Source organism: Herpailurus yagouaroundi, unplaced genomic scaffold (genome assembly GCF_014898765.1).
Source record: "Herpailurus yagouaroundi ecotype Mexico unplaced genomic scaffold, PumYag 182, whole genome shotgun sequence".
Lineage (NCBI taxonomy): Eukaryota > Metazoa > Chordata > Mammalia > Carnivora > Felidae > Herpailurus > Herpailurus yagouaroundi.
The window spans coordinates 10,616,343-10,630,938 of NW_024412413.1; the positions used below are offsets into that span (position 1 = coordinate 10,616,343).

At 56.2% G+C, this 14,596-nt stretch overlaps 1 protein-coding gene and 1 pseudogene across 1 annotated transcript in view; both read right to left on the reverse strand.

The window, feature by feature from the left end:
• Nucleotides 1–11,037, reverse strand: part of TRIOBP (TRIO and F-actin binding protein) — a 52,235-nt gene extending 41,198 nt beyond the window's left edge. Inside the window, 5 exon segments of the mRNA XM_040490883.1 lie at nucleotides 2,384–2,552; nucleotides 3,569–3,758; nucleotides 5,200–5,339; nucleotides 9,431–9,665; nucleotides 10,735–11,037. Coding sequence (XP_040346817.1) covers nucleotides 2,384–2,552; nucleotides 3,569–3,758; nucleotides 5,200–5,339; nucleotides 9,431–9,544 — 613 coding nt within the window. The 5' untranslated portion in view covers nucleotides 9,545–9,665; nucleotides 10,735–11,037.
• A 3,215-nt stretch (nucleotides 11,038–14,252) lies between these two features.
• On the reverse strand, nucleotides 14,253–14,358 carry LOC121041169 (uncharacterized; annotated as a pseudogene).
• Between the last annotated feature and the right edge of the window lie 238 nt (nucleotides 14,359–14,596).

Genomic DNA, 14,596 nt, shown 5'->3' on the forward strand with positions numbered 1-14,596 from the left:
TCTCAGGGGCGCCTGGGTGGCTCAGTCGGTTGAGCGTCCGACTTCGGCTCAGGTCATGATCTCACGGTCCGTGAGTTCGAGCCCCGCGTCGGGCTCTGTGCTGACGGCTCAGAGCCTGGAGCCTGCTTCAGATTCTGTGTCTCCCTCTCTCTCTGTCCCTCCCCTGCTTGTGTGAACTTTCTCTCAAAAATAAATAAATAAACATTAAAAAAAAATTATCTGAGAATAAAAGACTGGAAAAACATCAGGGGCTCCCAACTGCATTTGAATTAAATTCCAGAGACTTCCCCTGGCTGGGCAAAGGCTCTGGCCGCCCCCACTGGCCTCCCAGTTCCATCTGGGGAGGGGCCTCGCCTTCTAGTTTTCCATTGTGTCTCCCGGGCTTAGGAAAAGTGCTAAGCACAGCAGAGGAGCTCAGTGATACTGTGCTGCCACCCTCCAGCTCTGAGCGCCGCCTCCCACGCCGTGCCTGGGTGCTGGGTGCTGGCTGAGATGGCGATTGTCACTCCTCTCAGTGCCTCCCAGCTGGGTCATCGCCCCCAACCTTGGCTTCTTCCCCTGCCCGCCCATCTCAAGAATCCCTTTCAGCCTGGCCCACCCAGGATCTGACTTCACTCCTGCAGCCCCACTCGTGCACACACAAGCCAAGCTCTACAGATGTCCTAGGGCACAGTGTCCTGTCTCTCAGCCAGCTGGGCGTTGGCTAATTCCTCCTGGGCCTCGGCGGGGTGGGGGGGTGGGGGGGCCCTGCCTGCAGTTTGGGAGCCTGCTACGGGGAGGACAGTGGTGACTGACTTTGACCGAGCAGGTCACACAGTGAGTTGCGCCCACTCCACTGCCTCCGTGTTAGAAGCAAGAGAGCAGGTATTTCGTACAAAATCCCACTTGCCTATCAGGCCACTCACATTCCAGGGAGGCAGTTGGCTCCCTGTGTTCCCTGTGAGATTACTTCTTCCCATGCACCCTCTCCCCAGTGCTGATAGGGCCAGGCAGTGGGGGTGGGGTGATGACAAGACCTGATTCCTGTTTTTAAAAGATGGCTCCAGCTGCTGTGGGGAATGGGCGGAAGAGCGCTGGGCAGCAAAGCGGGGACTCTGAGGGGGCTCTGGCCACAATCCCAGCGAGGGGCAGCGGTGGCTGGGCCAGCGAGTATTGCGCAGAGGACAAGAAGGGGACAGATCTGAGAGGTGTGTTTCCCAGGTGGCGCTAACCAGAGCTGCTGAGGATTGAATATAAAGGGTAAAGAAAAGAGAGAAATCCAGGAAAGCACACGATTTGGGGCCTGAGCTTCCAGCATGCCGGGGACATGGAACAGACTGCAGGAAAACCAGGTCTGGAGGGAGGTGCAAGTTGTGGGTGGCCCCCCGCCCCCACGGGCTTCCTCTCCCCCCATCTCCCACGCTCCACACGCTCCCATCACCCACACTGGGTTCACAAGTCAGCGAGATGCTAACCAGTGCCACGGGCATCTGGGGGCTTGGCCTGTCCGGTAGCCTTTTCCCTTTCTCTGCGCACAACGTCGCCCTGATTTCCTTTGGGCAATCTCTTCCCCCGCTCTGAGGCCGTGAGGTGTGCACAGGGGTCTGACCCCATCCCTGATCACCAGGGCACGGGCACATGACCCATGCTGGGTCCCAGGGAGAACCCTTCCTGGGACTTGAGCAACATCTATGGGAAGACTGCACCCTCTGTCTTGGGAGCTGATATGCAGATGGGATACAGCCTGGTACTGATATTGCTCATTGTGCCCTGACTGGGGGAAGGTCTGGGGGAGAATGAAGGGGCGCGGAAGGAAACATAGCAGAGACCAGATTTCTGATAGTCTTTGAACATCTGGATGCAGCCATGCCTGAAGTCACAAACCCCTAAACTTTTTACTTATGTGAGTCATTCCGTTTATGTGCAGCCAGTTTCTGTCAATTGCAACCTGATCCTAACCAACGAGTCGTGAGATGATGTATCTAAAGCAGGTAGCACGGGGACGCTTGGGTGGCTCGGTCGCTTAAGCGTCCGACTTCGGCTCAGGTCACGATCTCGCGGTCGGTGAGTTCGAGCCCCGCGTCGGGCTCTGGGCTGACAGCTGGGAGCCTGGGGCCTGCTTCGGATTCTGTGTCGCCCTCTCTCTCTACCCCTCCCCTGCTCGCACTCTGTCTCTGTCTCTCTCTCAAAAATAAATAAACGTTTAAAAATAATAATAAAAATAAATACAGCTGATGTATGGCACACCACGGCCGCTCCTCAATTATATGGGAACTGTTACGATTACTCGGGTCACCAAAGTAAGCTGTGCCAGGGGACCCAGATGGCCAGGGAGATCTGGCCAGGCCTCAGGCCATCACCACACCTGTGGTCACGGGGACCAACCTGGCCTGGAAGGACTCACCTTCCTTTCTCTGGCCTGCGGTATCTCCTCCCGCAGGGGCCCGGGTGACGGGACATGGAACCCTTTGGGCACTGTCAGCTCTGGGCCCCTCCTGGGGCTTCCTTGGGATCATCACGGTGAGCTCGTCCCAGCTGGGAGCCTCTTCCTGCCTTTCAACAGTGTCCCAGTCCTGCCGGGGAAGGGAGGAAAAGCATATTTGGAGCCTTTGGGCCTGTGCCCCCAGCACGAGACAGGTAGAAGGAAGAGAAAGGCACCGACATTTTAAGAGCACCTGCTGAATGCCCTGCACTGTGCTGGGCTCCTCAAGGCACGAACTTAGCTAACCTTCAGTCAACCCACGAGGTAGGCATGTATGTTGGTGCTCAGAACTCCGCCCAAAGTCACACAGCTGGGAAACAGCTGAGGTGGGAGGAGGACTTGAACCCAGGGCAGTTGGACTCCCTGCAGTGGCACAGCAGCCCCCCCAGTCCCCAGAGGCACTCCCAGGGTCCAGAGAGAAGTGAGGTCAAAGCCTCGCCCCTCCACTTTCCAGATAGGTAGCCTTAGGTAAGTTGCTTCCCTTCTCCAAGCCTCAGTTTTCTTGCCCCAAAATGGGGCCATAAAAGTCTCTACCTCTGAGCGGCTGGTGAGTCTTCTTGAACCCACACCTGCCATCCCATCACTTCCCCTTGGAGGTCTCACAGATAGCCTGCCTTTTCTGCCCTGTGACAGCCCTTTGAGGGGTGAGTACCCCCGGAAGCTCCCAGGCAGATGGCCCCCAGCCCTTCCCTGGGCCCCCCAGCCTGCTCCCTTTCCTCTGTGCCTCAGAGATCTATCCCAGGGCTGGTCATGGAGTTCAGTGGTGTGTGACCAGGACAGGGCTCAGGACCAGTTCTGTCCGAGGTCTAGGCAGCACGCCTGACATCCCGGCCCTCTGTGACCTTGAGAGTTTTTGGAAGGCTGACCCGGTTGGTGATTCACCTGAAACTCCTTCCGTCTTTTCACAGCTAAGCCCCAGCCCCCTGGGCCCGCCCTGCAGAGACCCCGCACCCCTCCCAGGCGGTTGGTCCAGCTGGCTAAATCTCCAGAGGACCTTGGCCCGGCTCCCTGGTGTGAGAGGCTCAGCCCTTGTCTGGAGTTGTGGGCGGGACCCCAGGGCTGGCACAGAGGGGCGATGGTGTCCCCAGCTTTTCATCCCCAGCTCACCACGGAGGACGAGTCGCTGGGATCATCAGGGGTGTTGCACTCAGGGCTGGAGCTGGTGCCGGAGTCGGGACCTTCGTCGAAGCTGCCGCTCAGGGAGGAGGCCAGACCCTCCAGGTAGGGCACTGCCTCTTGGCCCTGGCTCCTGGGGGCGGCTGTGGGGCCCTCTGCAGAGGACCCTGCTGACGGGCCCCTGGGAGAAGAGACAGACCTATGACTTCTTCCCCCAAAAGTCATGGGAATTAGGGAGTGATACCCCCACCCAGGGACACACACACCTCGCATTAGAGCAAAGGAGGGAGCTAACACCAAGGGCTCTCTGTGCTGGGCTCTTTCTTCACATGGACCGGCTCTTTCAGCTACAACAGTCTCCCTTTGAAACGTGTGTAATGATGCCCATTTTACAGATGAAGACACTGAGGCTCAGAGAGGTCAAGGGACTGGCCAAGGTCACAGAGCTAGGAAGGGCTACAGCTGCATTGTGAAGTAAAGCCCTGGTTTAGGAAGCCAGTCAGGACAGCCACAGGCCCGGGAAGGCTTACAGATGGCAGTCTCCCCAAAGAGTGACCCACAGACTGACCTATAAGATGGAAAGGGATAGGGGCGCCTGGGTGGCGCAGTCGGTTAAGCGTCCGACTTCAGCCAGGTCACGATCTCGCGGTCCGTGAGTTCGAGCCCCGCGTCGGGCTCTGGGCTGATGGCTCAGAGCCTGGAGCCTGTTTCCGATTCTGTGTCTCCCTCTCTCTCTGCCCCTCCCCCATTCATGCTCTGTCTCTCTCTGTCCCAAAAATAAATAAACGTTGAAAAAAAAAAAAAAAGATGGAAAGGGATAATGGCCGTGAAAAAGAGGTCTGTGGTCAAATGAGTCTCGGACATACCACACACTTCTCCTACCTCCCCTACCCCAAAGCCCAAGGCCCGCCAGCAAACTAAAGGTGCTGACGAGTCTTGCAAGAGAGATATTCAAATCTGTTTATCCCAGCCTTTCTGAAACACATTTGATGGCAGAGCTGGTTTTTGTTTTGTTTTTAAAATAATACCTCCCTGTGAGGAATGCATGTTCCCCAAGCAAAGACAATCTGATTCAATTCCTCTTATTTCCTAAACAGGGAAACTGAGGCATGGAGGAGGGGAAACATTTGCCCAGGCTCCCTTTGCCCATCAGGGATGGAACTGAAGCTGGAACCCAGGTTTCCGGACCCTCAGCCACGACCTCCCAAGGCACCTTGGTCTAAAGAGAGACTTCAGCTCAGGCCGGGGCGTGGAGGGAATCCCAGAGCCTGCAGCAGGTAGGTGGGTGGTAACAGGTGCCGCGCCCCGCCCCCGCCCCCTTCCAGTGCTGACACTGTTTAATCTTTTAAAGCTGTGCAAAGGGAACCAGGAAATGTGAGCGGTGGGGGGCCATGCCCCCTGCGGGGTGGGTGCCTGGCAGCTCCATTCCCCAGAGCAAACTGAGCTAGGGCCCCAGGAACATGCCCACTGCCTGCCTATGCCCAGGCCGTGTGACCTGACCATATGACCCACACCGGCAGCCAGCACAGACAGATCCTGCCATCCTGAAGGGGTGCAGGGTGGGGGCGGGTGAGGGCATCCTCCCCTCGGGAACCCCTCCCCAAGCCTGGGGCTCTACCCACCTCTCTGGCCCTGGCCCAAGGCCCAGGCCCACCACGGACTGGCAGCCGGAGGTCGAGGAACCGAGAGGACCCTCAGAGACAGGCAGGCGGCGAGGCAGGTCGCAGTAAGGCACCTCAGCACCTGGAGGGCTCCCCGGCTCCTGGGGCAGAGTTGGAGAGAGGAGGCAGCTCCTGGCCCACGTGGGGGTTCCCCTCCCCCCCACGCAGCCCCTCCCCCCACCAGGCCGGATGGAAGTGTCCAGGCATCTCCTCCTGGGATCTCAGGCTTCTCAAGGAGAGCTGTCCGTCAGGCTGGAAGCGCCTCTTGGGACCCAAGCCGGGAGGGGGGGGGGGGGGGCTGGCGGAGATAGAGGGTGTGTGCACGCACGCACATGTGTGTGGACAGGTATGTGCACAAAAGCCCGTGCGGGTGCGAGCGGGCCCACGTGCGTGCGTATGCAAGTCCGGGGAGTGGGTACGCTGACACACGCGTTTGCGTTAAGTTCATTACTACATGCGTGTTGCTGCACGCGGACGTGTGTGTGCCGGAGGGTGGGAGGTAAACAAAGGGACGCAAAAGCAGGGTGGGGTCTTCTGCAGCTGGAAAACAAGGGTGAGGAGGGGAGGGTGAGGACAAGGACCAGCCAGGCCTGGGGACTGAAGGCAATGGGAAAAAAAGGAAGTCTGAGGTCTGAGGAAGACCTTGGAGGAAGGAGAGACTTTCGGGGCTAAAGGAGGGGCAGGGGGCTCCGGGGGTGGGGCGGGCGGGAGGGTCCAGGCCCCAGGGGGGGCGGGTGGGGCCCTGAGCCCAAGGCCCTTCTATCCCTCCCTCGCCCTCAGCAGGGCCACACCTGCGAAGGCTGGTGCCGGGCTCACCCGGGGGGAACGGCCGCTCACCTCCGGGAAGGCCCCCCCATTCCTCCCCACCTCCCCGGGGTGGCGGGCCCTCCCTGGAGGTGGGAGACAGCGGCCACAGCACCCTGCACCCCGCCTCCTCTCAGGTTACCTGGGCGGCGGGCTCCGCGATGGCGGCTGGCGGCTGTCAGCACCCTCGTCCCCGGGGGGCTCCAGCTCAGGCCCCCACGCTGCCGCCCTCCCAGGCCTTGACTCTGGGCCGTGGTGGTGGCGGCGGCCGAGGCAGCGAAACCTTAGAGGGGCCGGCTGCGAGCAGGGGCCCCTCATTACTCTTTCATAAGCCGGGGCCCAGCCAAGAACAATGCGGGACATGAAACCGCAGGAACCTGATCCCCGCCCGCTCACCTGAGAGCCGGGCGGGGCGGGGGCCCGGGCACGGGCTCCCCGGGGACCCCGGAGCTCAGCGCCCGGGGCCAAGGCCACAGCCTGGCCACGGTTCAGGGTGGGCAGAGACTGCCCCGGATTGCAAGAAAGCCACCCGCGGGCCCTGGGCAGCGCCCGGGAGTGGGGCCGGCGTATCTGTCGTGCCGTCCAAGCCAGAGGAGGCCCGTCTGGGTTCAGTTTCGCCCCCTGCCCCGGAGCCAGATTCTGATCAGAACTCAACAGCGGGAGGTGTCAGATCCACAGCCCAGCCTGGCGCCTTGGCCGCCCTGGGGACCTTGCCACATGAATGAGGAGGGAGCAGAAGCGCGGGGTACCAAAAAGGGGTCCAGCCCAGCTGGGCCCAAGCAGGACCCCCCCCGCCCCCCCGCCTGTCATGGCACCTCCTCCCTGCTTTCACCCCCAGCCCCCGACACTACCCACTGTCCCCGTGAGCAGTCCCAGTAGCCAGTCCCTGGCTCTGATTTCCTGTCTGGCGGGTCAGCACGGGCTCTGGCCTCAGACAGACATCAGGCCCAATCCTGGCACCTCCATTTCCCAGCTGGGTGACCTCAGCTTGGTGGCTTCCCTCTCTGAGCCTGGGTTTCTCATCTCCAAAACCGGGGTGATAAAAGCACCCACCTCCTAGGGGTGTCACGAGAATTAAACGGGTTAATACTTGTAAAGGGCTTAGGACAGGACCCGGTCTGTACATCTTATGTATAATAAAAAATGTAAAACCATTAAAGAGAATTTCATTAGTGTTAAATCAATAGGATGTTAAACACATTTAAGAATAAATATGCTGAGGGGGCGCCTGGGTGGCTCAGTCGGTTGAGCGTCCGACTTCGCTCAGGTCACGATCTCACGGTCCGTGAGTTCGAGCCCCGCATCAGGCTCTGTGCTGACAGCTCAGAGCCTGGAGCCTGCTTCAGATTGTGTGTCTCCCTCTCTCTCTGGCCCTCCCCCCGTTCATGCTCTCTGTCTCAAAAATAAATAAATGTTAAAAAAAAAATTAAAAAAAAAAAAAAAAGAATAAATATGCTGAGAAGCACCTGGCTGGCTCAGTGAGAAGCATGTGACTCTTGTTCTCGGGGTTGTGAGTTCGAGCCCCACATGGGGTGTAGAGGTTATTTAAATAAGTAAAACTTAAAAAAAAAAAAAAGAATAGGGGCGCCTGGGTGGCTCAACCGGTTAAGCGTCCGACTTCAGCTCAGGTCATGATCTCGCGTTCATGAGTTTGAGCCCCGCATCAGGGTCTCTGCTGACAGCTCAAGAGCCTGGAGTCTGCTCTGGATTCTGTGTCTCCCTCTCTCTCTGCCCCTCCCCTGCTCACACTCTGTCTCTCTCGCGCGCTCTCAAAAATAAACATTAAAAAAAAAAAAAAAGAATAAATACATTGAAAGAGATGTGTGTGCCTGGCAGACAGCAGGACCCTCCCACCTCCCTCCGGGCAGACCCTGGCCTTGATCTGGTGGCCCATGTGATTTCCAGGGATAATCCCTCCCCCATCTCTCAGCCTATATAGAAAGCTCAGCTGAGAGCAGAGCACAGAGGCATCCAGGACCCAGGTTCCTAGGGGAGCTACAGTACGCTTCAGGGAGAGGGTTGCCCTGGGACCTGGGGCCACTTCTGCATACTCTCGGGTAGCATAACGCCTGGCACCTTTTAAGCACCCGTTCAGTATGAACAGTGTGAACACGTGAGCTGGCCCCAGGTCTCAGCCCAGAAGTGGCTGGGTTGACTCTAGAATGCGGACCTGTCTGTATCCAAGCTTCTCCTCCTGTTCCCACACGTGCCATCTCCCCAGCCGCTGGGGAAGGGCATGTGCCTCAGAGACAGACCCACGGGGCTTTCAGGCATGTTCCCTGAACTTGGGGCTGAGGGTAGAGAGCTGTTATTGGTGGTGTCAAGACAGGTAGAAAAGAATCCTCCAGACTGACTTCTCGGGTCGGGAAGGCGGGAGAGAGGAAACTGATGTGTATTGAATTAACCACATGTGACTTGGGCTACACGGTGCCAGATGCCCTGAGTGAGAACGCCCTGTTGCCCCGCTTTACCCATTAGGAGGGTGGAGCCAGAGAGGGTAAGTGGCCCCAGGCCACACAGCAGGTAAAGGGCAAACCCAGGTTTGGAACTCTGTCTTGCCTGCTTTCAAAGCTGAACAGCAACTCCCTTATAATGGCCACCTCGTGGAGCCTGACGCCCTGCGTAAACCGGCTGCCAGCCTTAAGAGGAGCCTCGGGATCCTCTGGGAATGATGGAGCCATGGGGGCGGGGGGAGGGGGGCGGAGGCAGGCGGGGTCAAGGCTGGAGGGGGTCCGTGGAGATTCACAGGTCCCCTGCTTCTCCTAGGGCTCTGGGTTTACGTGTAGCGGGGCTTGGCCTAAGACCACATGGATTGCCAAGTGAGAAAACACAGTCCCTTTCGCTCCTTCAATACCTTCAAGGAGAAAGTCTCCTGTGGGTGCTGGGGTGCCTTTAATGTCTCCCTAACACCCGCCACTCTCCCTTTGTAACAGAGAGACAGCAAGCTTCAGGCTCAGGACCGGCCTTCAGCCGACAAGACTCTCTAGTTAGAATTTAAAGACGTTTCAGATTTTTTTTTTCGTTCTTCCTTTTTAACCTTCTATATAAAGGATATGATCCCGGTTTTCTATTTATAGGGATGATATAAAGTTGTGTTTCAATATAAAGTTTAAAAGGGTGTTTATTTAAAGAGCAATAAAGTAAGTACTAGATTGCATGAGGCTATGGCAAAAAAAAAAAAAATCATAAAAGCAGGAGGAGAGTGACTCACATTTGGGAAACGTACTGTGGTCCCAGCACCTCGTGGAACAGACGGCAGAACCGGGGTTCTGCCCAGGAGGAAGGCCAGTGTCTGGGTTCGGCCGCAAGTGAGTGGCCCAGCCAGGGGCAATCCGTCATGAACATCCCCATCCCAGAACACCACACCCGCTCAGGAAAGCTGGCCTACCTGGCTCCTCGCTCTGTGGGCCTCCTCGGGGTGAAAGCAGTTTTGACAGCAACCCTGGGCAAGCACGTTGGCCTCAAAGTGTTCACAGGGGACAGTCCCAGCACCCCCCTCCATATTGGCTGAGTCAGGCCACGGCAGCTCCTGCGATCCGATGGTGGCCACCGGGAAGAAAGGGGGGCAGGCAAGGGCCAGGTAATTGGCTGGTGGACCACCCGGAACCCGGCCTCAGCTGCCCCTAGACAGACAAGGACCGAGGAAATAAGGTCATCCATCCATTCATTTATTCACTCAATAAACACTCCCGGGGCGCCTACGTGGCTCAGTCGGTTAAGCGTCAGACTTCAGGTCAGGTCATGATCTCACGGTTCGTGGGTTGGAGCCCCGCGTTGGGCTCTGTGCTGACAGCTCAGAGCCTGGACCCTGCTTCGGATTCTGTGTCTCCCTCTCTCTGCTCCTCCCCCACCCACACTCTGTCTCCCTCTCTCAAAAATAAATAAACATTAAAAAAAATTTTTTTTAAACACTCCTGAAGCACCCACTAAGCACCAGGCACTCTGCCACGCATTTAGACATGTGATTTCTAGTCATTACCGCAGTGTTGCTCAAAGTCTGTTCTAAGGACCCTGCATTAGACTCAGCCGAGCTGCTCATAAAATGCATATTCCCGGGGCACCTGGCTGGCTCAATCAGTGGAGCATGTGACTCCTGATCTCTGGGTTGTGAGTTCGAGCCCCATGCTGGGCACAGAGCTTACTTAAAAAAAAAAAAAAAAAAAAAAAATAATTAAAATATATATATATATATATATATATATATATATATATACATACATATATATATGTATAAATTCTAAGTGCCTCCCCAGATCCACCCAGTCAGAATCTCTTGGAGGTGTGAGGCCTGGGGTTGTGCATTGTTAAAAAGTCTCTCAGGTGATTCAGCACACCCTAAAGTTCGAGTGCCTTTTCTCACGGTTATCTTACATTGTAGATAAAGCCAATGCCAATTTAAGATGAGGCATCGAAGACTCACCAAGGGTCCATACCTTGTTCTAGGTCCCAGGAGCTGAACTGGTGCTCTGACTTGAGCACAGAGCTCTCCCATCTGGGAGAGGCCACTGAGAGCTCCAATGCCACGCCCTGGGAGGGGGGAAGGGGGGATGCCCCGACGAGAGTGACTTGAAGATCCCTTCCTCACGTACACAGAGCCCCAGGAGGAGGGTGGGACAGAAGAGGAACCCATCTCCCCAAATCCCATGCACCTTGCGGTGCCCCCAGGTCACCAGCCCACACACCTGTCCTCACCTGGCAAGTTTCCTGCAAAGTCTACCAGGGAATAAAGCCTTGGTTGCCAATCTCAGCTGAGGGCTGCGGAATTTCTCATCCTCCCCTGGGGCAGCCAGGTTGAAGGTTCCTGGCTTCTCCACCATCAGACCTGGGGAGGTGGCAGGCCCGTTGTGTATGTGTGTTTTGGAGGGGGGTACCCACTTGCCCCTCGATCCTTCTTGGGCCATCATCTCCCGGAGACGTCCCTTGCCCCAGTGGTGGAGGGGGCGCGAACCGGTTCCGCCCAGCTTGGGCGGTTCTTTCCTGGTCTGGCCATATAAAGGAGCATCGCCTGAGAAGGAATACGCCGCTCATCTTCCTGGGGGCGGATGGGGGCTCTGTTCCGTGTGCCCCTCACTGCTCCCGCTTCCTCCTCCTCCTTAATCCCAACCAACTGGCAGAATGCTCAAAAATGCACATTAGGTGTGGCTGTAACAATGGGAAACCTTCAGCGGACACTCATGCCCCACCCGGAGAATGGACTCCTGGACCTCTCCAGCGGGTCAGCCAGTCCCTCTCCGTATGCCTCGCCCCTCTCCCTTACCCCACCGGCCTCCTCTCCCCGCTCCCCTCCCCCCCTTCCGCAGCGCAGTACTACTGACCTCGGCTCGGGTTTCCACGCACAGGAGGTGCCCGGGTGGGATGCCGGGGTCACAGCTCCTATTTTAACAATGAATCAGAACGTTGCCCGGGAGGTGGACGAAGACCACTCCCCTGCCGCTCGCGCATAGGCTCTCTCTAGGTGCCTCATTTACATAAGGGCTGTGAGATTGGACCACCCGAGGGCAAGGGGCGGGGCGGAGGCGGGCGGCGCCCAGAAGCCTCCGAGCGCGGGACCGGCCGCACGTTTAGCCCGAGCTGCTGGGTCTGGGTTCCCAGGGGGCCCATCAGAGGGCTGGCACTTGGCGGGGCTGTCTCCCTCTGACCTCCTTCCCGTCGATGCATCCCCTCTACAGTTCCCTAGGCTGGTCTTGACCCAGATGTCGGGCTAGAAGACTTAAATTCTCTGTGCCTCACTTTTCTTATCTGTAAAATGGGAAGGGTAGTAGTACCTGTGCGGATGAAATGAAATGTCCGGGCGTTTTCAGCCTCCACCTGCTCGCTTCCACTGACGTAGAACTCACTCACAAAATGCACAACTCTCTCTTTTTTTTAGTCTTCCCCCCCCCCCCCTTTTAAGCTAATATTTATTTTGCACTATGTGCCAGCTTCTGTTCCGGAATGTTTACATTCATCAGGACACAGTAACCCAAAGGGCTAAGTATCAAGATCCTCATTTCACAGCAACTAAGGACAATTAACTTACCAGTGTCACACAGCTAGTCAGAGGCAAAGCCAAGACTAAAACCCTGGTGTGCCTGACGTCCTCTGACACCACAGAACATCTTCATTCACTAATTCACTCGGACATTCACATGTACCTGTGCTGGGCTCTGGGGAGAGGGTAACATGAATAAAATGTGCCTCCTTCTGAGATGAGAAGCCTGCTGACCCGTGGAAGAGATAGCCCCTGAACTAGGGCATCCTGACCCAGGATGGAATGGGTGAAAACATAGTTTAGTAACAAGGATCACGAGTTTTCAGCTTGATCCCCATTACTACGAGCAACACAGAGAGCAGGGAGACCGATGGTCAATATCCGACTCTAGCGACTCTTGGCTGTGTGCTCTTGAGAAAGTTACTTGACCACTCTGAGCCTGGGGTGGGTTAGACATCTGGTGTGAGTTTGAAGCTCAGGACAGGGCCCTGGGGTCTTTAGCCCCCCTCCGCCACCAAACAATAAAACCTGGAGCTAACTCATGGTTGGTCGCACTCCTGACAATTCAATTCACGAAATACTCAACGGAGCCCCTACCTTGTAGGTAGGCGGTGCTGAGGATACTTAGCAAAGAAAAGATTGAATCTTCTGCTTTCTTGGTGCTTTACACTGCAGTGGAGAGCAACAGACCCCAAACAAGATAGATAAACAATATATGGAGTATGTGGGCTGGTGAGAGGTGCTAAGGAGAAAAATGAAGCCGGGAAGGGGCTGGTGTGGGAGGGCATTACATTTGAAATAAGGTGGTCAGGAAAGCCTCGCTGACCTGTGACATCTGAGCAAAGGCCTGGAAAAGAGAGAGTGAGCCTGCAGGCCCTGGGGAAGAACAGACTGGCTGAGGGGACAGAGTGTGGAGGCTGGAGTAGAGAGTAGAGCGAGGGAGGGAGGAGGGGAAAAGTCCTGGGGCAGGACGGGTTTGTCCTGAGCGCCCTCCCTAGCTCTGGAGCTGCCTGGCTGGGCCCCTGGAGGGCAGGAGAAGATGGTAGGAGGGTGGGCAGAAGCCAGGGTCCTGAAGGAGAGATAATTGGACAGGAGGCGGGAGGAGGAGGCCAGGGAACCCCGGGGACTCTTGAAGGAAGCCCCACTGTTGGAGGGGACCGTGGCTCTAAGAGTGATTGAGGCGCAAAGCGGGGCTTTTAATCATCTAAGTAGTAACAGCCCCTCCTTTTCCCAAGGGGGCAAAGCTGACCTGTCTGCATACATGATGGGGTTTCTCCCAGCCCCTCCCTGTGATGAGAAGGGCAGCTGTCACCATCCCCATTTCATAGGAGTGAAACTCAAGGCTGAAGCGGCTTAAGCAAGTTGCCCAAAGCCACTCAGTTACTTGATGACAGAGCCTGGTCTAAAAAACACAGTCCCAGAGTCCTGTGGGATGGCTCAGATGGCTCAGGGTTAAGGGCGCAATGGCAGCCAGGGCAGCGCTCGTCCCCACTGTCACCATGATATCTCAGCCTCACACCCCCATTCTGCTCCCTGAAGAGTCTGTGCCTGCTCGTCTCTGTCTTTGCTCATGCTGTTCCCTGTGGCTGGGATCCGCTCTCCCAGGGGTCTGGGGTAGCTGAACCACCGCTGACATTACTAGACCCACTCCACCCCTCTGACCCTGACCTTGGCTTCCTCCCACTCCTGTGGGAATGGTCATCCCAACCTCGGAGGATCATGTGCTCCGGGCAGGCGCGGTAGTGATGCAGGGGGCGTGGCCCGGTAGAGAAGAAGCAGGAAGGCTGCAGTCTCTAATGGGGTCATCAGGGCTGGCTCCAGCCCATGGCCACCTGGGAAGTGGTGATCAGGGCGGCCGGGCTCACTTTTCTCTTTTCTTTTTTTTAATTAAAATTTTTAAACTTTTTTTTTAATGTTTATTTTTGAGAGAGAGAGAGAGAGAAAGTGAGTGGGGAAGGGGCAGAGAGAGAGGGAGACACAGAATCCGAGCAGGCTCCGAGCTGTCAGCCCAGAGCCTGATGTGGGGTTTGAACTCATGGACCACGAGATCATGACCTGAGCCAAAATCAGACGCTTAACCGACTGAGCCACCCAGGCTCCTGCCCACCACCCCCTCCCCCTTTTTTTTTTTAAATTGCAGCCAGGCTTACTTTTACTGAAGAAGCCAGAAACCTGAACTTCTGCATGAAATCTCAACATCTTAAAATATGGGTAAGTCAAATTGTTTTGGTTTTGGTTTGGTTTTTGCCTCAAAAAATTGGGTAAACACTCAGACTTGTTCCTCTTCACAGAGATCTTTAGTCAAGGGCAAAAGACTTCTAGGATCTGAAGAAAAACCAGAGTATAAGTCAAATTGTTTGTTTCTTTAAGTCAAATTGTTTTTAAATACTCTGTGAGTCAGACCAAGCTAATATGCAGTGTTCCTGAACTGGTAAATCACAGATAGATTTTCCTTTAAGTGTATTTATTTTGAGAAAGAGAGGGCGGGGGGTGGGGGTAGGGGGGAACAAGTCGGGGAGGGGCACAGAGAGAGGGGAACAGAGAATCCAAAGGGGTTCTATGCTGACCGCACAGACCCTGATG